The sequence below is a fragment of the Salmo salar genome, chromosome ssa13 (genome assembly GCF_905237065.1).
Source record: "Salmo salar chromosome ssa13, Ssal_v3.1, whole genome shotgun sequence".
Taxonomy (NCBI): domain Eukaryota; kingdom Metazoa; phylum Chordata; class Actinopteri; order Salmoniformes; family Salmonidae; genus Salmo; species Salmo salar.
In genome coordinates, this window is record NC_059454.1 from 27,442,210 (window position 1) to 27,466,982 (window position 24,773).

Below are 24,773 nucleotides of genomic sequence, written 5' to 3' on the forward strand. Positions count from 1 at the left end.
TTGCAGTCATCTTTTTAAGATGGCCACTCTTAGGGAAAGTAGCAACAGTGCTAAACTTTCTCAATTTATAGACAATTTGTCTTATTGTGGATTGATGAACATCAAGGTTTTTAGAGATACTTTTGTAACCCTTTCCAGCTTTATGCAAGTCAACAATTCTTAATCTTAGGTCCTCTGAGATCTCCTTTGTGCGAGGCATGGTTCACATCAGGCAATGCTTCTTGTGAATAGCAAACTCAAATTTTGTGAGTGTTTTTTATAGAAGGCAGCTCTAACCAACATCTCCAATCTCGTCTCATTGATTGGACTCCAGGTTAGCTGACTCCTGACTCCAATTAGCTTTCGGAGAAGTCATTAGCCTAGGGGTTCACATACTTTTTCCAACCTACACTGTGAAAGTTTAAATTATGTATTCAATATAGACAAGAAAAATACAATAATTTGTGTGTTATAAGCACAGTATGTTCGTCTATTGTTGTGACTTTCAATTTCATCAAAATTGATGACCAATTTATGCAGAAATCCAGGTAATTCCAAAGGGTTCACATACAGTTGAAGTCGAAAGTTTACATACACTTAGATTGGAGTCATTAAAACTCGTTTTTCAACCACTCCACACATTTCTTGTATGTACTATAGTTTTGGCAAGTCGGTTAGGAAATCTACTTTGTGCATGACACAAGTAATTTTTCCAACAATTGTTTACAGACAGATTATTTCACTTATAATTCACTGTATCACAATTCCAGTTGTTCAGAAGTTTACAAACACTAAGTTGACTGTGCCTTTAAACAGCTTGGAAAATTCCAGAAAATGATGTCATGGCTTTATAAGCTTCTGATAGGCTAATTGACATAATTTGAGTCAATTGGAGGTGTACCTGTGGATGTATTTCAAGGCCTACCTTCAAACTCAGTGCCTCTTTGCTTGACATCATGGGGAAATCAAAAGAAATCAGCCAAGACCTCAGAAAACAAACTGTAGACCTCCACAAATCTGGTTCATCCTTGGGAGCAATTTCCAAATGCCTGAAGGTACCACGTTCATCTGTACAAACAATAGTATGCAAGTATAAACACCATGGGACCACGCAGCCTTCATACCGCTCAGGAAGGAGACGCGTTCTGTCTCCTAGAGATGAACGTACTTTGGTAAGAAAAGTGCAAATGAATCCCAGAACAACAGCAAAGGACCTTGTGAAGATGCTGGAGGAAACAGGTACAAAAGTATCTATAGCCACAGTAAAACGAGTCCAATATCGACATAACCTGAAAGGCCGCTCAGCAAGGAAGAAGCCACTGCTCCAAAACCGCCATAAAAGAGCCAGACTACGGTTTGCAACTGCACATGGGGACAAAGATCGTACTTTTTGGAGAAATATCCTCTGGTCTGATGAAACAAAATAGAACTGTTTGGCCATAATGACCATCATTATGTTTGGAGGAAAAAGGGGGAGGCCTGCAAGCCGAAGAACACCATGCCAACCGTGAAGCACGGGGGTGGCAGCATCATGTTATGGGGGTGCTTTGCTGCAGGAAGGACTGGTGCACTTCACAAAATAGATGGCATCATGAGGAAAGAAAATTATTTGGATTTATTGAAGCAACATCTCAAGACATCAGTCAGGAAGTTAATGCTTGGTCGCAAATGGGTCTTCCAAAAGGACAATGACCCCAAGCATACTTCCAAAGTTGTGGCAAAATAGCTTAAGGACAACAAAGTCAAGCTATTGGAGTGGCCATCACAAAGCCCTGACCTCAATCCCATAGAAAATTTGTGGGCAGAACTGAAAAAGTGTGTGCAAGCAAGGAGGCCTACAAACCTGACTCAGTTACACCAGCTCTGTCAGGAGGAATGGGACAAAATTTACCCAACTTATTGTGGGAAGCTTGTGGAAGGCTACCCGAAAGGTTTGACACAAGTTAAACAATTTAAAGAAAATGCTACCAAATACTAATTGAGTGTATGTAAACTTCTGACCCACTGGGAATGTGATGAAAGAAATAAAACCTGAAATAAATCATTCTCTCTACTATTATTCTAACATTTCACATTCTTAAAATAAAATGGTGATCCTAACTGACCTAAGACAGGGAATTTTTACTTGGATTAAATGTCAGGAATTGTGAAAAACTGAGTTTAAATGTATTTGGCTAAGGTGTATGTAAACTTCTGACTTCAACTGTACTTTTTCTTGCCACTGTAACTTAACGAATCAGAATATGGTGAGTAATGATGGACAGGGAATGACAGCTCATTAGTAGAGAACTTACTGTGCCAGGTCTTGGAAAGGGGACCTTTCCTGTGAACTCGGCCCACTTGTACTGTGGTCCCTCCTTGTGGTAGAAGTTTCCCTTGAAGGCCCTTACCACGTCCTGCATGCGGTACACACACACCGCCGAACCATTCAGAACGTCACTGTGGGGAAGAGAGGAGATAGTGTGTCAGTCAATATTACCTTTCAATCAACTGTCAACTGTTTTTGAAAGAAAAGCAATTTTTTTGTCCATTAAAATAACATCAAATTCATCATAAATACAGTGTAGACATTGTTAATGTTGTAAATGACTACTGTAGCTGGAAACAGCAGATTTTTAATGGAATATCTACATAGGCGTACAGAGGCCCATTATCAGCAACCATCACTCCTGTGTTCCAATTGCACGTTGTGTTAGCTAATCCAAGTTTATCATTTAAAAGAGAAATTGCCAAGAAACTGAAGATCGCAAGATCACGCAAACTGGCCCTAATCAGAATAGAAAGAGAAGTGGGGGGCCCCGGTGCATAACTGAGCAAGAGGACAAGTACATTAGAGTGTCTAGTTTGAGAAACAGACGCCTCACAAGTCCGCAACTGGCAGCTTCATTAAATAGTACCCGCAAAACACCAGTCTCAACGTCAACAGTGAGGAGGTGACTCCAGGATGCTGGCCTTGTCCTCTTGCTCAATTGTGCACCAGGGCCTCCCACTGCTCTTTCTATTCTGTTTAGAGCCAGTTTGCACTGTTCTGTGAAGGGAGTAGTACAAAGTGTTGTACAAGATCTTCAGTTTCTTGGCAATTTCTCGCATGGAATAGCCTTCATTTCTCAGAACAAGAATAGACTGACGAGTTTCAGAAGAAAGTTATTTCTTTCTAGCCATTTTGAACCTGTAATCGAACCCACAAATGCTGATGCTCCAGATACTAGACTAGTCTAAAGAAGGACAGTTTTATTGCTTCTTTAATCAACAACACTTTTCAGCTGTGCTAACATAATTGCAAAAGGGTTTTCTAATGAGCCTTTTAAAATTATAAACTTGGATTAGCTAACACAACGTGCCATTGGAACACAGGAGTGGTGGTTGCTGATAATGGGCCTCTGTACGCCTATGTAGATATTCCATTAAAAAATCAGCCGTTTCCAGCTACAATAGTCATTTACAACATTGACAATGTCTACACTGTATTTCTGATCAATTCGTTGTTATTTTAATGGACAAAAAAAATGTTTTTCATTCAAAAACAAGGACATTTCTATGTGGCCCAACTGAAACTTAAGCCATTTCTCTCTTGCTTTGTCTCTCTTTTTGTCTTTCTCTCTCTCTCTCTCTCTCTCTACTCTCACTCTCTCTCTCTCTCTCTCTCTCTCTCTCTCTCTCTCTCTCTCTCTCTCACACACACACACACACACACACACACACACACACACACACACACACACACACACACACACACACACACACACACACACACACACACACACACACGAACAGGCTGAATCACCTGGATGTGGTAAAGAGTCCGTAGATCAGGGGGTTCTTCTTGTCCTTCCCATCATGGAGGATAAAGATGTCCTCTGGAAGGAGAAGAGAAGGGATACATGTTGCATTAGGTAAGAGACTTGGGTCAAACTGATTATAAATATGTGACATGACAGGGTTGAGTTTGTGGTACGGTTGTGAGTATTCTCTCTGTGTGTGTTCTCAATACGCGAGCGATGAGAGAAGCGGAGTGCTGGACAGATCAGATGGTCATCCACCTCAAGAAGTCCACCAAAAAATTATCAAACTGTGCTCGACTCCAGGAAACAGAGGCACATAACAACCTACATCGCTCTCTAGCAGAAAAACTAGAGAACATTGAGACTTTCCTGAATGACGAGGGTTCGATTGACGACAAATGGTCCTCCTTAAGTACATCACTCCATCGGCTACAGCAGCAAGAAACATCAGAACTGGTTCGACGAAACTCCACGTTCATATCCACCCTCCACAGCATAGACAAGGTACATATCCACCCTCCACAGTATAGACAAGGTACATATCCACCCTCCACAGCATAGACAAGGTACATATCCACCCTCCACAGCATAGACAAGGTACATATCCACCCTCCACAGCATAGACAAGGTACATATCCACCCTCCACAGCATAGACAAGGTACATATCCACCCTCCACAGTATAGACAAGGTACATATCCACCCTCCACAGCATAGACAAGGTACATATCCACCCTCCACAGCATAGACAAGGTACATATCCACCCTCTACAGCATAGACAAGGTACATATCCACCCTCCACAGCATAGACAAGGTACATATCCACCCTCCACAGCATAGACAAGGTACATATCCACCCTCCACAGTATAGACAAGGTACATATCCACCCTCCACAGCATAGACAAGGTACATATCCACCCTCCACAGCATAGACAAGGTACATATCCACCCTCCACAGCATAGACAAGGTACATATCCACCCTCCACAGCATAGACAAGGTACATATCCACCCTCCACAGCATAGACAAGGTACATATCCACCCTCCACAGCAAAGACAAGGTACATAAAGCCACACTTAACAACCCCACTTCTGAAGCCCTCAAAAGCAATTGCAAGTGCAGTGGAGGGAGGCACAGAGTGCTCTACGACATCTACAAAATGACTGGTGGATCTCCAAAGCACAAGAAATACAAGCTTGTGTGGACAGATATGACATGCACAACTTTTATGATGCCCTGAAGACCACCCACGGCCCAAGAAGTTGCTTTCTCCGTACCCTCAGAAGTGCAGATGGGTTTACACTCATAAACTAAAATAATCCAGAGGTGGGGTGCGCATTTTGAAAGTGACCAGGCAGAATCGTGTTCCGCACTCAGAGATCCTACAGAGAACCAACTGCAGGAGCACTGACGAGTCCATCACACACCACTAGCTTAGATGGCTCGGCCATGCTATCCGGATGCCAGAGGATCGCCTGCCACAGAAGATGCTGCACGGACAGCTACAACTGGGCAGTTGCTCTTCAGGTGGGCAGAAAAGGCGGCTAAAGAACCAACTGAAGATATCGCTAAAGAAGTGTGGGATAAATCCTGCCTCCCTCCAGACCGTTCCACCTGGCGTGGCCTCTGCCATCAAGGAGTGCAGTTGACCGAGGAAAAAGGGACAGAACGTAGCCTGGCGAAGAGACCGGCCTCAACGGCAGATAATGTGCATCCCGCATCGGATTATACAGTTGGCAGCAAACCCACAAGCAGTAGTGGAAGTCATCATCGGATACGAAATGTGTGCGTATGTATGTGTGAGCATGCGAGCGAGCAAGTGTGTGTGTGTGTGTGTGTGTGTGTGTGTGTGTGTGTGTGTGTGTGTGTGTGTGTGTGTGTGTGTGTGTGTGTGTGTGTGTGTGTGTGTGTGTGTGTGTGTGTGTGTGTACAAGTGTGTTCCTATTTGTGTGCGTGTGACTAATGCTGTTTGGTATGGTGGTACGGCTGAGTGGGCCAACCTAACGAATCCCAGGCAGTAATGTGCCATTTCAGTGTGAGAGCTGAAGACGAGCTGATCCTCCATGACCAATCCTCTCCTGCCATGCAGCTAGGCCTCTCTGTCTCTCTGTCTCCTATGGCCCCACACTGTCCTCCATCCCTCCCATCCCCATGACACAGATCAACCACTGACCAAATATATGACACATGAACATGTACACAAACAAGACATTGATATGGACTTTTCAGGGAAGTTAGGAACAAATATACACAGGCAGTTAGGAAAGCTAAGACTAGCTTTTTCAAGCAGAAATTTGCATCCTGTAGCACAAACTCAAAAAAGTTCTGGGACACAGTAAAGTCCATGGAGAATAAGAGCACCTCCTCCCAGCTGCCCACTGCTCTGAGGCTAGGAAACACTGTTACCACCGATAAATCCACTATAATTGAGAATTGAATTAAGCATTTTTCTACGGCTGGCCATGCTTTCCACCTGGCTACCCCTACCCCGGTCAACAGCCCTGCGCTCCCCACAGCAACTCGCCCAAACCTCCACCATTTCTCCTTCACACAAATCCAGATAGCTGATGTTCTTAAAGAACTGCACCCCTGTACCCCTACAAATCAGCTGGGCTAGACAATCTGGACCCTCTCTTTTTAAAAGTATCTGCAGAAATTGTTGCAACCCCCATTACTAGCCTGTTCAACCTCTCTTTCGTATCATCTGAGATTCCCAAAGATTGGAAAGCTGCCGCGATCATCCCCCTCTTCAAAGGGGGAGACACTCTAGACCCAAATTGCTACAGACCTATATCTATCCTACCCTGCCTTTCTAAGGTCTTCGAAAGCCAAGTCAACAAACAGATTACCGACCATTTCGAATCCCACCGTACATTCTCCGCTATGCAATCTGGTTTCAGAGCTGGTCATGGGTGCACCTCAGCCACGCTCAAGGTCCTAAACGATATCATAACCGCCCTCTATAAGAGACATTACTGTGCAGCCATATTCATTGACCTGGCCAAGGCTTTCGACTCTGTCAATCACCACATTCTTATTAGCAGGCTCAACATCCTTGGTTTCTCAAATGATTGCCTCGCCTGGTTCACCAACTACTTCTCTGATAGAGCTCAGTGTGTCAAATCGGAGGGCCTGTTGTCTGGACCTCTTGCAGTCTCTATGGGTGTGCCACAGGGTTCAATTCTCGGGCTGACTCTCTTCACTGTATACATCAATGATGTCGCTCTCGCTGCTGGTGATTCTCTGATCCAACGTCTATGGAGACGACACCATTCTGTATGCTTCTGGCCCTTCTTTGGACACTGTGTTAACAAACCTCCAGACGAGCTTCAATGCCATACAACTCTCCTTCCGTGGCCTCCAACTGCTCTTAAATGCAAGCAAAACTAAATGCATGCTCTTCAACCGATCACTGCCCGCACCTGCCCGCCTGTCCAGCATCACTACTCTGGACGGTTCTGACTTAGAATATGTGGACAACTACAAATACCTAGGTGTCTGGCTAGACTGTAAACTCTCCTTCCAGACTCACATTAAGCATCTCCAATCCAAATTGAAATCTAGAATCGGCTTCCTATTTTGCAACAAAGCATCCTTCACTCATGCTGCCAAACATACCCTTGTAAAACTGACCATTCTACAGATCCTCAACTTCGGCGATGTCATCTATAAAATAGCCTCCAACACTCTACTCAACAAATTGGACAGTGCCATCTGTTTTGTCACCAAAGCCCCATATACTACCCACCACTGCGACCTGTACGCTCTTGTTGGCTGGCCATCGCTTCATACTCGTCGCCAAACCCACTGGCTCCAGGTCATCTACAAGTCTCTGCTAGGTAAAGACCCGCCTTATCTCAGCTCACTGGTAACCACAGATGCACCCACCCATAGCACCCGCTCCAGCAGGTATATCTCACTGGTCATCCCCAAAGCCAATTCCTCCTTTGGCCGCCTTTCCTTCCAGTTCTCTGCTGCCAATGACTGGAACGAACTGCAAAAATCTCTGAAGCTGGAGACCCATATCTCCCTCACTAGCTTTAAGCACCAGCTGTCAGAGCAGCTTACAGATCACTGCACCTGTACATAGCCCATCTGTAAACAGCCCATCTATCTACCTACCTCATCCCCATACTGTACTTATTTATTTATCTTGCTCCTTTGCACCCCAGTATCTCTACTTGCACATTCATCTTCTGCACATCTACCATTCCAGTGTCTAATTGCTATATTGTAATTACTTCGCCACCATGGCCTATTTATTGCCTTAACTTACCTCATTTGCACTCACTGTATATAGACTTTTTATTTTCTTTTTTCTACTGTATTATTGACTGTTTGTTTTGTTTATTCCATGTGTAACTCTGTGTTGTTGTATGTGTCGAACTGCTATGCTTTATCTTGGCCAGGTCGCAGTTGCAAATGAGAACTTGTTCTCAACTAGCCTACCTGGTTAAATAAAGGTGAAATAAATAAAAATTAAAAATAAAATGTACGCACACGTAGTCTGTGTATACACAGTTACATGAACCAGTTGTACACACAGACATACTGGATGCGACACATAAACACATGCACACACGTACACAGGAATGCATGCACGCACAAACACACAAACAGACAAACACACACACGCTAGCATACAGAGAGTATGTATGTTGGGCTTGTAGTTGTGGTGTGGTACACAATGAAGCGTATAACTATTCTCACATTCCTCTCGTTCCTGCTGCTTCAGGTGGCCTCGATGAGATCAGTCTGGTGGGAATCTAATCTTACCTCCCACACACACACCACTGCACACACACACACACCACTGCACGCACACGCCGCCGCATAGCCCAGGGCATAACACCAGCAGAGGAGTTTGGGTACACCATGCTGTGGAGGCACTGCTGGCTGTCTCTCTCTCTCTCTCTCTCTGTCTGAACAATCATCTCTCTCAAATCCCCATTTTGGGAGTCTCTTTCCTCTATATTTCTTTGTCTTTCACTTTCTCCTCACTCTCTCTCTCTCTCGCTCTCTCGCTCTCTCTGTGTCTCTACTTTTCTTTCCAGAGGGCTCTACCTGTGTCAGTTCCTCTAATCAAAGGGATCTCTTCTCCTGGAGGGAGATACCCTTGTCTAGCCCGCACCCCTCAGGCTCCAGCCCCTATCCTTCCCAGCCTTATCCCAAAAAACGACCGCTTCTCCTCAACTCCTCACCCCTCCTCTTCACTCCCCCTTCTCACTCCTCTTCCCTCATCAGAGTTGGGCTATCTAGGGACTAGGATGTGGGTTCTGTCTTGCATACCCCCTGGCCACACTCACACACATAGGAACTTCCTCTAAATCCCTGAAATGTATAAACCCAAAACAAACTACTCAAGACCTTTTAGTCCTCTGCTTCAGGACCGAAGTTTTCAAACCTCAAACCTCAACTGGTTCAAACCCCTGGTATGACAGTCCTGAATAACAACACAATAACAACATAGCAGTGAATTCTGTTGATATTATTCTGAACAATTACACCTTTTAAATGTTTACATGTTTCTCCCACTGGGCACACATTGGTTGAATCAACATTGTTTCCGCATCGTTTCAATGAAATTATGTTGAACCAACGTGGAATAGACGTTGAATTGATGTCTGTGCCCAGTGGGCTATATTTAAATCCATAAAAATTCCACTAAACTGTGATACTCTAAGACTTTCGCTAACCATGTCTCTCATAAGCTTTCAATCCAAGACTACTGTTGGAACCACTTTATTCTGACTGTAGGATTAGAAACTAATGTATTCAGTAAACGTTGATGGTTGAGTACTCAACACTGTAAACAATCCCTTTCACCTGTACAAACAGAGATGACCTGCCAGGATAGTGGCTCTTGTCAAAGCTGACACAAGTTTAGCTCAAATGTTCCTGTTGAAGTTCCGGCATAGATAACAACCTGACTCAGACTGTGTCCACTCCTCCACCATGAGGGACCCGGGGACACACCAGGCGCTCATGGGATTCGTAGTGTTTCTGGCCGACGGAGCATGGCGTAAACTAAACACCGGCGGCATTCTTGGGCTGATGATCTTTGATGATCTTTTCAGCTGCAATGTGTCCCGGGGCAGGTTGTTGTGTGGGGATGTTTATGTTCATCCTCCTACTCACTGTCCTGGCTGAGACGTGTTGGGTTGGACACGAAGGAGTGTGTGTCATAGTGTGTGTGTGTGTGTGTGTGTGTGTGTGTGTGTGTGTGTGTGTGTGTGTGTGTGTGTGTGTGTGTGTGTGTGTGTGTGTGTGTGTGTGTGTGTGTGTGTGTGTGTGTGTGTGTGTGTGTGTGTGTGTGTGTGTGTGTGTGTGTGTGTGTGTGTGTGTGTGTGTGTGTGTGTGTGTGTGTGTGTTTGACTTAGTTTAACCCCAAAGAGAAGGAAGGGGGGGAAGTAGAGCTCAGGTTGTTTATTCTACTGTCTGGTTGTCTTTACAAAGGTAGATGTGATAAGGGACCGGTCCTGTCTCTCTGTCTCGCTCTCAGCGAGGCCAGCTACTGATCACATCACTTACTGATACACCATGGCCTATATAACCAGCCATGACAGAGTGTACACATAAACATAGACACACACACACACACACACACACACACACACACACACACACACTAATCACCCCATAACACACATGAAAAACAGAAGATGAAACAGCAGAAGGACAGTACCAGACTCTTAAATCCTCTCTAACAGAGACTAAGAGACTTCAGAGCAGTTGCCTGGGCGACCAGGGCTGAAGTACTACAGAGGCAGAGCAGGGTAAATGGACAAGGCTGTTGGTCACCGTGGTAACAGAGTGGACTACCACAAGCCGGGGTGGAGTGGAGTTATGCTGGCTGCATGATCAAACACTGGGCCTTCTGTTGGCCAAGCATAGAATCTTCACTTCCATAGCTGTTTCAGTGCCAGTACAGTCTGTACAACATTCACTCCCTCCCCCACTGCGGTCTTATTGAGATTGAATACTAATGAAGACATATGGTATGTCTGTTGTACTTTAGGATGATTGTCTGTATGTTTGACATGTGTGTGATCACTGGTAAGTAAGAGTGAGGTAAAGTTGATAGTTGATACTCACGTAGTTGGTCAAAGTGAGTCTGTATCCCGTCGGATCCAGGGATGGAGCAGACTATGCGTGCCTTCTGGAAGGTGCTCCACTTGTTCACCAGGCTCCTCTGGCCCCCGATGTCATTCTGTACAGATTACAACAGATGTCACCATCCACATAGACAGCAACTATGATAGAACAAATATAAACACACACACACGTCAGTACCAGCAGACACACACCGGCACGTAGAGATCTTACCTTGCAGACACGTGCCACTCGGGAGTACAGCACCTTCCCAGCAGCCCCCTCTGCCTCCTGAGCCCGCTCAGTGAAGAACACGTACACCTTGTCATCCTCTGGGTTATCAGTCTCCGCCATCGAGGCCACCTTCACAAACTGGGCATCTGACAGAGAGAGAGAGGAAGAGAGAGAGATGGAGAGAGAGAGAGAGAGCGAGAGAGAGGGGGGAGAGAAAGTTTGCAATTTAGACAGAATGAAAGAGGGAGAGAGAGAGACAAAAAAACAGAGCAAACTAGAATGCTATTTGGCCCTAAACAGAGAGTTCACAGTGGCAGAATACCTGACCATTGTGACTGACCCAAACTTAAGGAAAGCTTTGACTATGTACAGACTCAGTGAGCATAGCCTTGGTATTGAGAAAGGCCGCTGTAGGCAGACCTCGCTCTCAAGAGAAGACAGGCTATATACACACTGCCCACAAAATGAGGTGGAAACTGAGCTGCACTTCCTAACCTCCTGCCAAATGTATGACCATATTAAATAAACATATTTCCCTCAGATTACACAGATCCACAAAGAATTCGAAAAAACAAACCCAGTTTGATAAACTCCCATATCTACTGGGTGAAATACCAAAGTGTGCCATCACAGCAGCAAGATTTGTGACCTGTTGCCACAAGAAAAGGGCAACCAGTGAAGAACACATATTTATGTTTCTTTATTTTCCCTTTTGTACTTTCACTATTTGCACATCGTTACAACACTGTATATAAACATAATATGACATTTGAAATGTCTTTATTCTTTTGGAACTTCTGTGAGTGTAATGTTTACTGTTCATTTTTATTGTTTATTTCACTTTTGTTTATTATCTACTTCACTTGCTTTGGCAATGTTAACATATGTTTACCATGCCAATAAAGCCCTTACATTGAATTGAATTGACAGAAAGAGATGGAGAGTTTACAAATGAGAGAGAAAGATCGAAAGGGAGATGAAAGAGAAAGGAAACAAATGACAGAGAATGAAAGGAAAATGTTGTGATGAGTAAGAGGGAAAGAGAGAATGAAGAGAAATGATTTAGTTGTTATTGTTTGATCAAGCCTATAGAGAGGTTCCTACAGAATCCTAGATCGCTGAGACCAAGTTCCTTACCCTGAAGCCAGGTGGAGTCGTACTGCTCGGTGCGGATCACAGGACGACTGCCCAGGTTGCGGAAGAAGGCCGAGTCTCGACTCATGAAGTCGGAAGAGATCCCAGCGTACAGCTCGCCATCTGTACACGAATACAGACAAACACATTATCCACCATACTATATAGGCCTACCCTATGGAACAGCACATATAAACACACATTATCATCAACATCCACCTATAAGGACAGCAAACAGGTCCTTTTATTAGTGTGTACTTACTCACACACAAGACATTTTCACTTACTCACACACAAGACATTTTCACTTACTCACACACAAGACATTTTCTCACACATACTGTCGTGGTCTTACCAATAATGGCTGTGGCCGTTTTCTGGTGTGGATCGTATGGACACTTTCCCTTCCCACATTCAGTCTCTCCAAATGACAGAGTTTGTCGCTCCGACTGCCAAATAAACATACTTGAATAAACACATTATACACAATGTGTACACGCACGCACAAACGCACACACACACAATCACACTGCCACATAACTAATGTACAGTACACCTCTGAAACTTTCCCAGACTTGTATAGATTAATGAGGTAGTAATGGCTGTAAATATTTGGGTGAACATTTTGTAAAATGCAGTGTGAGGGAGGCAGCGCCACTGGCCGCTCACAGCACAGCCTCCCCTCGTGTCCCTGCTCAGGAGTCTGAGCCCCTTTAATGGGTTTAGTACCTTCTCTCAGAAACACAGACACCTTTAATGGGTTTAGTACCTTCTCTCAGAAACACAGACACCTTTAATGGGTTTAGTACCTTCTCTCAGAAACACAGACACCTTTAATGGGTTTAGTACCTTCTCTCAGAAACACAGACACCTTTAATGGGTTTAGTACCTTCTCTCAGAAACACAGACACCTTTAATGGGTTTAGGACCTTCTCTCAGAAACACAGACACCAGCACACTGGGGACCAGAGTAGGGTGGAAAAATAGTGTGTGAAAGAAGAAAGTGAGAAAGAGGGAGGGAGCGAGGTTGGGAGGGAGGAAGTTTAGCTAAGAATTGTTAAGACACGTGGTAAACACACAGAGACAGATAGGACAGGCTGGTATCAGGGTATAGGGGTACACAGTACAGTACACATAGGTATACCTACAGATAGCGTAGCTATAGGGGTAGACAGCTAGACCTATAGTCAGATAAAACACACGGATATAGGATTTATTGCTATAGGACAGATGTAGAGGGACAAGGGACAGAGAGGGAAAGCTTGAGATAGGCATCAGTAGAGTGTGTTTCTCAAACTACTCCGGGTGCGTGTGTGCGTGTGTGCGTGTGTGTGTGCGCGCGCGCATGTCTGTGTGACGCTCGCGTGTCTGTGTGACGCTCGTGTGTGTGATTTTACCTTGAGGAAGGCATTGGTGGGGATGAAGGCACAGCGAGGGTTGAAGGCTCCGGTCCCACACACATACAGGTGGGTCTGGTTGTAGGGCTGCAGCACCCGCAGGAAGTTAGCACACTCTAACTGTAGGGGAGACTAGAAGTTAACACAGTGTGTGTGTGTGTGTGTGTGTGTGTGTGTGTGTGTGTGTGTGTGTGTGTGTGTGTGTGTGTGTGTGTGTGTGTGTGTGTGTGTGTGTGTGTGTGTGTGTGTGTGTGTGTGTGTGTGTGTGTGTGTGTGTGTGTGTGTGTGTGTGTGTGTGTGTGTGTGGGTGTGTGTGTGTGTGTGTACCATAACCACTCACCTCCCGGTCCTTTCCAGCCATCAAACACTCTTGGACCCGGTCTGGACTTGCTGGCCAGTAGAGCTGAAAGAGGAAGTGCCAGTATAGTTGTCATGCCACCATGATTATCCGGTATGATGCCACCATAGATGACTAACCTCCATAGCATGTTCACTGAGTTAGTCATTTAGGGGCCGTATCAGAGATCATGTGATAAGATAAAGATGTTTTCATTATCAGTGAATACCAGAGGGAGGAGTAGAATCAGAGACCACCATGTTTCTCACTGTGAAAAACAACCTTATATAAATCAACCATCTGTGACAAATAACATTTCTTGGATGGGAGTTTTATACATTGGCAGCTGAAAATATATTCTATGCTCCGTCACATGGACAAAGATATGGAAATCCATAGAAACTACACTAATCCCTGTGCAACATGCAATTCAATTAGTAATATACCGAAAAGGAACTGGGGGTTTGAATGTGGTAGGGAGAAACAATCTAATTAAAGGAGGATATGATTGGTAGTGGACATGGATAAATAGAATGTTGGAGAGAGTGATCACACACACACAGCTCTTCTGTCAGTGTGAGTGATGTGGGCTGGTGGTGAGGGACTCAGGCAATAGGAATGCCTCAGGGGTTGGTTGATCAGAGGATAGCATTATTAGAGGGCTCATGGCTCCAGTCAAGCTCCTGCCAGGCAGAAATGGGAACAGGGGTGAATGAAACTCTCACTTATACACTACGTGCTACTCTATGAGAGCCTTCCTGTATAAATGTGTGTGTGGACAGAGTGTGTGTGTGTGGATCTGTGGGTATTAGAATGAGTGTTGGTGTGAAAGAGAGCGGTTGAGAGACAGGGGGCTTGATGGAAAGAGGAAGGGACGCTGGACAGCTGGAGATGGCTTCACCGTCCATATTCTCATTACCATCAAATTGGGCTTAATTATCCCTTACATTCCATTAGCCATACACACTGGACAACACACCGTGACTGTGACAGTCATCCACCCCTTCTTTCTCTCACAAGGTTTTCTGAGTTACAGTTTTCCTTAGTTTTCCTTACTGGGGAGTGTAGCTGTACTGTATGAATGAATGTGTTAATGGGATTGTATCGAATCTATTACCCCTTTCACACTATCATGCAGACCAGAGCCAAACTGTGGTTTGGATAATCGCTTTTCACATCGTCTTTTTCAAATAAGTTCCAACAACTATGGTGGATGTGTCACTAGGCCAGCTCAGTGCAGCTTGGTTAGGGTAGGCTCGGTTGGGCTCTGTAGTGTGAAAGAAGACTATAGAGAGCCAGGCAGTCTGACCATGTGTGGGTTCTGTGTGATGTCGTCCAGGCTTGTGGACAGCAGGTTGTCCTTCATGGCCACGTAGAGCCGGCGGCCATCTTCGTCTGGCAGCAGAGAGTGCATGTCCCCCGCCGCCAGGGGCAGGGACAGGAGACGGCCATTCTGGACCAGCTCTGAAAGAGAGAGAGAGAAAAATCCAGAGATTAATACAACAACCAGAAGCACAGTACTGAGGATGTCCTAATATGGACACTGTACAGCAGAGAGACATGAGGATACAGTCACAATATGGTACAAAATCAAATATTACAGTTATACTGCATCTGTAATCTCATGACGAATACAACTTGACAGTATGGTCAAACAATTTATTGACAGCTTACAATATACAGATAGAAAGGCAGAGAGATCAAAAACACATAGTCACACACCAGCTATAATATCTCAGATGGTACACCAAAGACCAGCTAATGAGTAGTACTAGGCTGCATCCATCAATCATATGAGTTGTAGTACTCTGTGGCATGGACTCTGCATAAGTCCAACTCCATTCCACAAACAGACATAATATGACACATCACAAACCCTGTCCCACAGTATCTATCACACATTCATCTATTCATTTCTCAAGCACTCTTATCGGGCAAAGTCAAAGTCCGTCAGAGAAAAGTAACTAGTACATCTCCAGACAGATAAGACGATAGTGGGTGATACAACAGGGATACAATGACAGCTACGATAGAGGCTGTACAAGATAGATCCGATAGCTAAGAGTAGCGATTAGCAGAGAATGACAATCGTCACTTCTATCAGTCTACTCTTATTGTGAAACCACACTTCTCCCACACAAACGGATCTACACTAACATACAGCAGATGTCTACAAGCTTTGAGATCACATAGGAAGGAATTTTGAGGATGGATTTGTTTACATTCGTCTAACTGTCCTAACACAGAAGTATCTGTTTCCCTTTAGGAAAGCTTAGCTCAAGCTTAGCTCGCATATGTGTTTGATAGAAGATAGAAGGGGGGGGGGGTTGGAGAAGATGGAGACTTAATGACAGACCGTGTCTGGTGGTAAAACTGGAACAGTGCGATTAGACTGATGCCATTGTGATGAAACTGACAGACTGAGAAATGAGCCATGACGAGCGTGGAAGAAACGACACAGCGAAGAGAAGAGGATAAATCGATGGGGAGAAGGCATGAAAGAGAAGAAATAATCAAATGGAGAGTTAATTTGGAGCAGACTGTCTGTTATTGAGGGAAAATACAAAAATAAAATAAAGTGCCATTTGGAGTTCATTGAATCAGTTAAATGTTTTGGGCGAAAGAGGTAGCAAAGATTTATTTTAAAGATATCGGGAGGACTGAGAGTAAGATTGACAAACTGCACACACACACTCTTGGTTGTTGGCAAACTTGGTGAGTGACACGTCCCAAATATCACCATCAAATTCCTTGATAAGAGTATAACCATCTTATTTGCCTGTTTGTGGCCCACCTGTTAGCTTGTACGATTCTTGCCATTCTCCATCAACGAGCTGTTGCCTACCACAGGACTGCCGCTGACTGGCTGGGTTTTCTAACAGTAACTGAATGCCTCCATGCCTGTCTGCCTGCTTTATACAGCAAGCCACGACTGTGACTCACTGCCTGTAGGAGCAAACCATTTTCGTGAATGGTGTGGTGTACCTAATAAACTGATCATTGAGTGTATACTGTACACTGAGTGTACAAAGCATTAAGAACTCCTTCCAGACTCAATTCGTCAAGGCATGGACTCTACAAGGTATCAAAAGCGTTCCACAGGGATGTTGGCCTATGTTGACTCCTGTGCTTCCCACAGTTGTGTCGAGTTGGCTGGATGTCCTTTGGGTGGTGGACCATTCTTGATACACACTGGAAACTGTTGAGCATGAAAAACCCAGCAGCGTTGCAGTTCTTGACACAAACCGGTTCGCCTGACACCAACTACCATACCCTGTTCAAAGGCACTTCAATCTTTTGTCTTGCCCATTCACCCTCTGAATGGCACACACTCACACACAAATCCATGTCTTAACTGTCTCAAGGCTTAAACATCTGCTCTCCTTCATCTACACTGATTGAAGTGGATTTAACAACTGACGTCAATAAGGGATCATAGCTTTCACCTGGATACACCTGGTCAGTCTATGTCATGGAAAGAGCAGGTGTCCTTAATGTTTTGTACACTCAGTCTATGTACATACTGCATACTTACACACACACACACTGGACTATAGAAGCAATGGCCAGAGCATTCTGAGTATACATTCTGAGTATATGATGAATGCTTCTTATTTAGGGTGACAGAAAACACATTCCTGCCTCTCCCAAGCACAAATCCCCCTTATAGAAACTGACATGTAGTCTCCACACCAACACACATCCCACATACACTCACACACACACATACACGCACACCACACACACAGATACACACAGACACACAGACACGCACATTCTTACTGCCACTCTCCTGATTCACTCCCAACACACCAGATGCACCCACCCACCCCATTGGGCCAATCCTTCCTCTGGGGCATTTGCCTTGACAGCGATGACCGTGTTGACCCAGTGGGGGTTCCAGACCTGCCCTCACCAGCCGGACCTGACTAGACCTGGACCTGCCCTCACCAGCCGGACCTGACTAGACCCGGACCTGACTAGACCCGGACCTGACTAGACCCGGACCTGACTAGACCCGGACCTGCCTAGACCTGGATCTAACTAGACCCGGACCTGCCTAGACCTGTATCTAACTAGACCCGGACCTGACTAGACCCGGACCTGACTAGACCCGGACCTGACTAGACCCGGACCAGACTAGACCCGGACCGGACTCCCAAGAGAGTCAGCCAAGTTGCTCTTCTGATGAAGAAATATGCCTTTATATGTTGGCTAGGCCTTCTATCAGTCAATACTTTCACCTCATTAGCATCAAATAAATATGCTATAAGCTACGCAGAGCCGTGGTTGGTTCCATTCGGGTCTGTCAGCCGCTCTGGTCCCAGGTCGGGTCTCGGGTATTCAGGTTCGATCCGTGAAGACCTCTACTGCAGAGTGCAGACGTCCTCAGACAAGCTGAAAGAGACAGCAAGGTGCTTAAGACCTTGACCCTTGACCACCAGTCAGTTGATTCTTGACCCTGTCAATCTAAATCAAAGAAAACATTTGACAAATTTTCACCGCCCATTCGCCCCATCCTCTCCGCCCCCATGCCATCATGCTACAATCCTCACACTTCCCCTGGTATCTGTGGCATTTCTGGGGCGAGTCTCTGTATACCCTTCACCCTCTCTTCCTCTTGTTCTGTGTGGATGTGGATGCCGTGAGTTAGCTTGGCACCAGGAGGACGGGAGTGACCATATGCTTTTAGCCACCAAACAAACCCAAGCCAGTTGACATTAGAGAACCTCAGTCATGGGAGCCACTGGTGGGCGTATGTGTGATTAGGACAAATGTATGGCGTGTGACACAGCTAAGAACATTCCTGCATCAGGAGACACAGGCAGACACACAACGAGCGCACACACACACAGGCAAGCGCAATTACAGACACACACACACAGACAAATGTGAAAACACACTGTGGTGGGAGTCCTTTTTAGGACAGCTGGCTCTTTTCCTCAGACTGGTACTGAGGAATAGTTCTACATTTACTGGGGTGGGCTGGTCCAATATAGGTGAGGGTTGACAAACATTATTTTGCTTTGGGGAGGGTTGTGTGTTTTTTATTGTGCACAGGGAAGGATAGTGTGTTTTTCCCTTGATTTACATTCTCCATTTAGCTGAATTTACTATATAATGTATTCCATATAGACAAATTTCCTCATCTACTTGCATGCGCTTCCTCTATCAAGGTGTTTTGGTACTTCCCTTATGTACTACACTTTACCAGTCAAATGTCTATCCTGTCATCTATTCATAGGGACAATAGTGATAGGTGGATCGTTTGTCCATATCTGCAATAGGCTAACTAGTAATCATACCACACATAAAATCATACGAATCTGCACCAATTTTCAATATAAATCCACAAGATAGAGGAATAGCTGATAGGCCGGATTCAAAACTTAGAACTGTCCTATTTAAATTATTATATACAATTCTTGCAACCAATAGAATGTTATATATATGGGGGATACAATCTTCCCAGCTCTGCAGATTTTGCTGTGAAGAGACAGAATCATTAGATCATTTGTTTTGGTACTGTCCATATGTAGCTTGTTTTTGGTTGCAGGTTCAGGAATGGCTGAAGAGTGCTGGGTGATTTGAAAGGTCATAGTCAATCAATCAATAACATATGTGGGAACTCCTTCAAGACTGTTGGAAAAGCATTCCTCATGAAGCTGGATGAAAGAATGGCAAGAGTGTGCAAAGCTGTCGTCAAGGCAAAGAGTGGCTACTTTGAAGAATCTAAAATCTAAAATATATTTTGATTTGTTTAACACTTTTTTGGTTACTACATGATTCCATATGTGTTATTTCATAGTTATATTCTACAATGTAGGAAATAGTAAAAATAAAGAAAAACCCTTGAATGAGTAGGTGTGTCCAAACATTTGACTGGTACTGTAAGTATTCAGACCCTTTACTCAGTACTCAGTCTTCTTGGGTATGACGCTACAAGTTTGGCACACCTGTATTTGGGGGGGATTCTATTTCATAGTTTTGATGTCTTCACTATTATTCTACAATGTAGAAAATAGTAAAAATAAAGAAAAACCCTTGAATGAGTAGGTGTGTCCAATCTTTGGACTGGTACTGTATATATTTACAAAATGACATTGATGGAAGCTACATTGTATCTGCAATATGATATAGCTGATCCAGTGGCAGTCTGTGCCATTTAAGATGAAGGAGGACTATTCTTTTTTTAAATGAGCATGGCCTTAATTCTATTACAGCATATTGGATGACTGTCATTCATATTCCATTCATCCAGTTCAATGTAACATCGATAGGTTTAGGCTACTACATGATACTCTAATGTTCCCTATACCCATCATGAGGTTGCTACAACCTAGCCTATGAATGAAAGATTACAACGTAGGTGCACACAGGTCGAAAAGGTTGAGGTGACAGTGACACATTCAATACCACCTTACACACTTTTGCCTGCATCTAGATGATCTAGCGTGTAATAATTAGCCCAACAGTTGTTATTTGAGAGTTTCATTCCATTTAGATCAGTTGTGGATCTACTCTCAACAGATTCTAGAATGGCACAGTAGCAGGCCAGTCTGGCTCTATTTTTACTTCTGATACTGAAGTGCTTTCTGTTGCCGATCATCATTCTCCAAAGTCGTCCACATAGATGACATGCTTTACTTGATTGTGGTGTTGGAAAAGCAAACCATGATTACAAGCGCTCAAAGTAATCGGTATAGAGTTATGCATTGCTTATTGGTTGTGTGTGGTGCATTGGCACAGAGACCTGGAAAATTCCTGGCATATATTTTATATAATTATAAACACATCAAAATGTTGAAAATCAGATTTCCCCTAGCTGATCGTTGTCTGCAGCTGGCTCTGATCGTAGTGTAATGACACAGGCAGGGAGAGTGAGCTCATCCGTTGTGGTCTGTGAACCCTCAACCTTCTGCACTGTGCCACAAAACCATGCTGAAGTGTTAAAGTCAATATCTACGTTTATAAACACAGGGTTACTACAATTATTGGTATTTATGGTATTTCTTTTTATGACCCCCCCCCACACACACCCCCACCCCCACCCCTGTGCGTAAGTGAGAAAGTGTGGGTGTGGGTGTGAGTGTCTGTCTGTCTGTGTGTGTTTGTGTGTCTGAGTTATGCTGTCTGTGTCTCTACATGGGGAGCCCCTTAGCTGAGTTGTCTGGCTCACAGTTCCCAGGAGGAAGACTTGGTTTGGTGCGCCACTAGAGAGATGAGGAAACCGGGGCACATTTCCTGTGGAAATGGGGTTATCACTTCACCAATTACTGTGCAATTAGAAAGGCAGGACTGGAGATGTCTGGGAAATGGACAAACACACACTCCCTGACATCTGGATTCTTTCACAACTCAACCAGGCACAAGTGGACACCTTGCCCTTTCACCTTTCTGAATACATAGATATACATCATAATCAGATTGCCTGAGTCCTTGTCTGAGTATTACCGCACACCTTTAGTTCAAGGCTGCAAAACCACTGTCTGCCGTTGTCATGGGTGCTACCAAGGAAGAGGGGTACTAATTCTCCCCTCAGGTGAAAGGAGAATGTGTCATCATCTAGAGGATGAAATGACTCCCAGTCTATGTCAGTATGTTGTGTGTGAATCAATCTAAATTATAATGAACTTTCAAACATGGCCACCTCTCCAATCACTGTACCAGGTAATAATACATCATCACGGGTCACAAGAGGACCAGGTGAACTGTAAAGGAAACCAGACAAGGCAAGCATCATCAAACCCCAACTCTATTATAACCCGCTTGTGTGCGGTTTTCACATGGCTTAACCGCTGGGATTGCTTCATTAGCCTTTTGTATGTGCCGTTATACATTTCACATAATCCGCAGCAGTAAAATGTCCCTTTTGTGTGTGGGGGGCACAAACCCAATCTCCAGCTGTCATTTATCATTTGGGAAATCAGGCCCAGAGTCTACAAGCGACTGGGATAATTGAGTCATTAAGGCTAGGAGGGTTGGAGAGAGAGGGACCAGGCAGCCAGGCTGATGGGGTAATCAGCCATGGTGGGGTAAAAACCAGCTCCATCACATGTGGCCTTCCAGGATCTGATCTGGAATCAGGCGCCCCTGACCCGTGAAGAGCAGAGGAAAAGGCAGTCAGGCTATCAGACGTACATCGGAGGTAGGGAGGGAAATGACCAGCACATGGTGCTCCCTCTGAGAGTCACTGTCTGTGTGTCGGTGTCTGCATTGGATTGAAACACGCACGCATGTACGCCCAGACAAAGACGCACACATGCACACATGCACACACCCACACATTTCTGACACGCTCCTGACCCAGCAATTCCTCTCTCACACACACTCTTTCTCCCTCTAACGCACAGGACCACAGTACCACCTTGAAACACCTTGTATTAAGCACAATTCACATCTGGTAGTACACATCATCAAAAGCAGCCAGATGAAGCACTGAAATACAGCAGAACAAAAATGCAGAAAATAAAACCACTCTCTGTGTTGATCCACTTTAGCGCTGACTAAACTAAATTAATGAGAAAATTCCCACCTGAGAGTATTTTGAAATACTAGCTTTCCTCCCTGCATAATTTCCCTTTGTACTTTCTAGGCCATGTCCTTTTCAGCCTTGAATCTGATTCTTATTTGTACTTCACATAGTCTGTGTGATGTCTGGGTGTGTTTAAATGGTGTGAGTACAGTCCACTACGATTAGACTATCACTCCCAACTGGGGTTTATTGTTGTTGCATTATCAGATATGACTAGATGGAGCAGCTCCAATATCACTCAGTACTCACTGAGCACAGACCAAAAATCTGTTAGAAGACAGATGAATATACAATCATAAACATTCTTTAAAGCAAAGATTAGCACCCTCAACGCCACACACATCATCTTTACACAAAATCGCACTTTGTCAATCATACACACACATCTTCACACAAAACTGCCATACTCTTCCAAACATAGCTGATCCTTTATTATGTAATGGTATGAGGGAAGCAGTTATAGGGACATAGAAGGAACTAGATGATACAATTCTAATAGACAACACAGTAAGTGGAGAGCTATACAAAAATACAGCATGTGAGGCACACTAACACAGAGACAGCAGGGTGTGAATGGGAGAGAGAGGGGTTCTGTCTTACCTGAGTGGGTGAACTGCAGGCGAGGCTGGGAGGCTCTCCATGCCCCCGTCAGACTGTTCCCCAGGTGGGCTAGGAGGACCAGGGTCACAAACCGCCACATGGTCTCTCACTCACACACACTCAAAGTCCTGAGCACAACACACACTTCACGAGGAAGGCAACTGCAGGATACACAATCACGCGTATATGTGTGTGGGCTCGGAAAGATACCTAGATAAATCTAGTCCAACAAAACACACTACTCCCACTTGGCTTCAGCTAAACAGCTACAGATCAGATGTGTCTCCTCTCATCTCTTCTCTTCGTGTGACTTGTCTCATGCATCTCTCACTCTGTTGTATCTTTTCTGTTATGTCTGGGTTTCTCCCCTTGTTGAGTTTTGATTCCTCTCCCACTGTACTCTTCTCATCTCCTCTGATCTCCCCCTCTCTCTCTTTCAGTGAGTCCTCGTCTCCTCCGTATAGGCAAAGAGGAGGCGGGGGAAGAGTTCCCAAATTACATACACAAACACACACACTCCTTCTCTCTTTTTCACTGCTGCAGGAAAACCTATTTTAAATAGGAATAAGACAACTGCTATGTGGTGTGCCTTTCATCTTATTTCTCTCTCTCTCACTCTCACTCTCTCTCTCACTCTCACTATACCCCCTCTTGCTTTCTTGTCACTTTCACTCCGTTGCATCAAACAGTCCTTTTGTTGACCTTGTGAACATTTTTATTTGATGTATAGCATTTACTTTTTACTTTTAAGTATGATAAAACTACTTTTTCCACCACTTTACTTAAGTACATTTAAAACCAGATACTTTTAGACTTTTACTCAAGTAGTATTTTGCTGGGTGACTTCACTTGAGTAATATTCTATTAAGCTATATTTACTTTTACTGAGGTATGACAACTGAGTACTTTTCCCACCACTGAGTAGTAGTAGTAGAAGCATTAGTATTATTATTATTAGTAGTAGTAGTAGTAGTTGTATCAATCAATCAATCAATCAATCAATCAAATGTATTTATAAAGCCCTTTTTACATCAGCAGATGTCACAATGTGCTATACAGAAACCCAGCCTAAAACTCCAAACAGCAAGCAATGCAGATGTAGAAGCAGATGGAGAAGTAGTAGTAGTAGTAGTAGTAGTAGTAGCAGTAGTAGTAGTAATACAGTAGTACAGTAGTTGTAGTAGTACAGCTGTACTGTAGTAGTAGTAGTTAGTTGTAGCATCGTGATTGTTGATAAAGCATGTACAACTCTGAATTACAGAAACAGAGTGAGATCAGGACAGAAGCCCTGAACCAGGAGAGACTGAGAAGGAGGGAGACAGTTGTGATGACCGAGGGAGAGACCTACCTGGCCATGAAACAGCAGGATGATAGATTGAGGGAGTTGGACAGACTCAGACAGCTGGAGACTCTTACCAACCTGGACAAGACCAGACTTGTATTTATTGGCTATAATTGTTTAGATATGTCCCTATCTATAATTTATGATGTGTTTTAACGTATGCACAGAGCTGCACACAAAAATTCCCCATAGGGATAATAAAGTAATTGACTTATCTAATCTAATCTTAGGGAGTAGAAGATGAAAGAGGAGGAGAGAATAGTTGGAGAGGAAAGGTGACAGAGGTGCAAGAAAACCTTGGAAGAGATGTATTTGGAGAAGGCGCAGAATGTGAACAA

General features: G+C 44.3%; 1 protein-coding gene across 2 annotated transcripts in view; it reads right to left on the minus strand.

Moving 5' to 3' along the window:
• LOC106566791 (semaphorin-3ab) overlaps positions 1-23,717 on the minus strand; it is a 31,165-nt gene extending 7,448 nt beyond the window's left edge. The window contains exons 1-10 of one of the 2 annotated variants that reach the window (XM_014135181.2): positions 23,094-23,717; positions 15,267-15,421; positions 13,961-14,023; positions 13,621-13,740; positions 12,579-12,672; positions 12,227-12,346; positions 11,090-11,235; positions 10,859-10,973; positions 3,764-3,836; positions 2,274-2,418 (exon numbers count right to left, since the gene is read on the minus strand). In XM_014135181.2, coding sequence (XP_013990656.1) covers positions 2,274-2,418; positions 3,764-3,836; positions 10,859-10,973; positions 11,090-11,235; positions 12,227-12,346; positions 12,579-12,672; positions 13,621-13,740; positions 13,961-14,023; positions 15,267-15,421; positions 23,094-23,193 — 1,131 coding nt within the window. In that variant the 5' untranslated portion in view covers positions 23,194-23,717. The remainder of the gene's footprint in view (positions 1-2,273; positions 2,419-3,763; positions 3,837-10,858; positions 10,974-11,089; positions 11,236-12,226; positions 12,347-12,578; positions 12,673-13,620; positions 13,741-13,960; positions 14,024-15,266; positions 15,422-23,093) is intronic. The other variant, XM_014135180.2, reaches the window with a different exon arrangement.
• Positions 23,718-24,773: the final 1,056 nt, after the last annotated feature.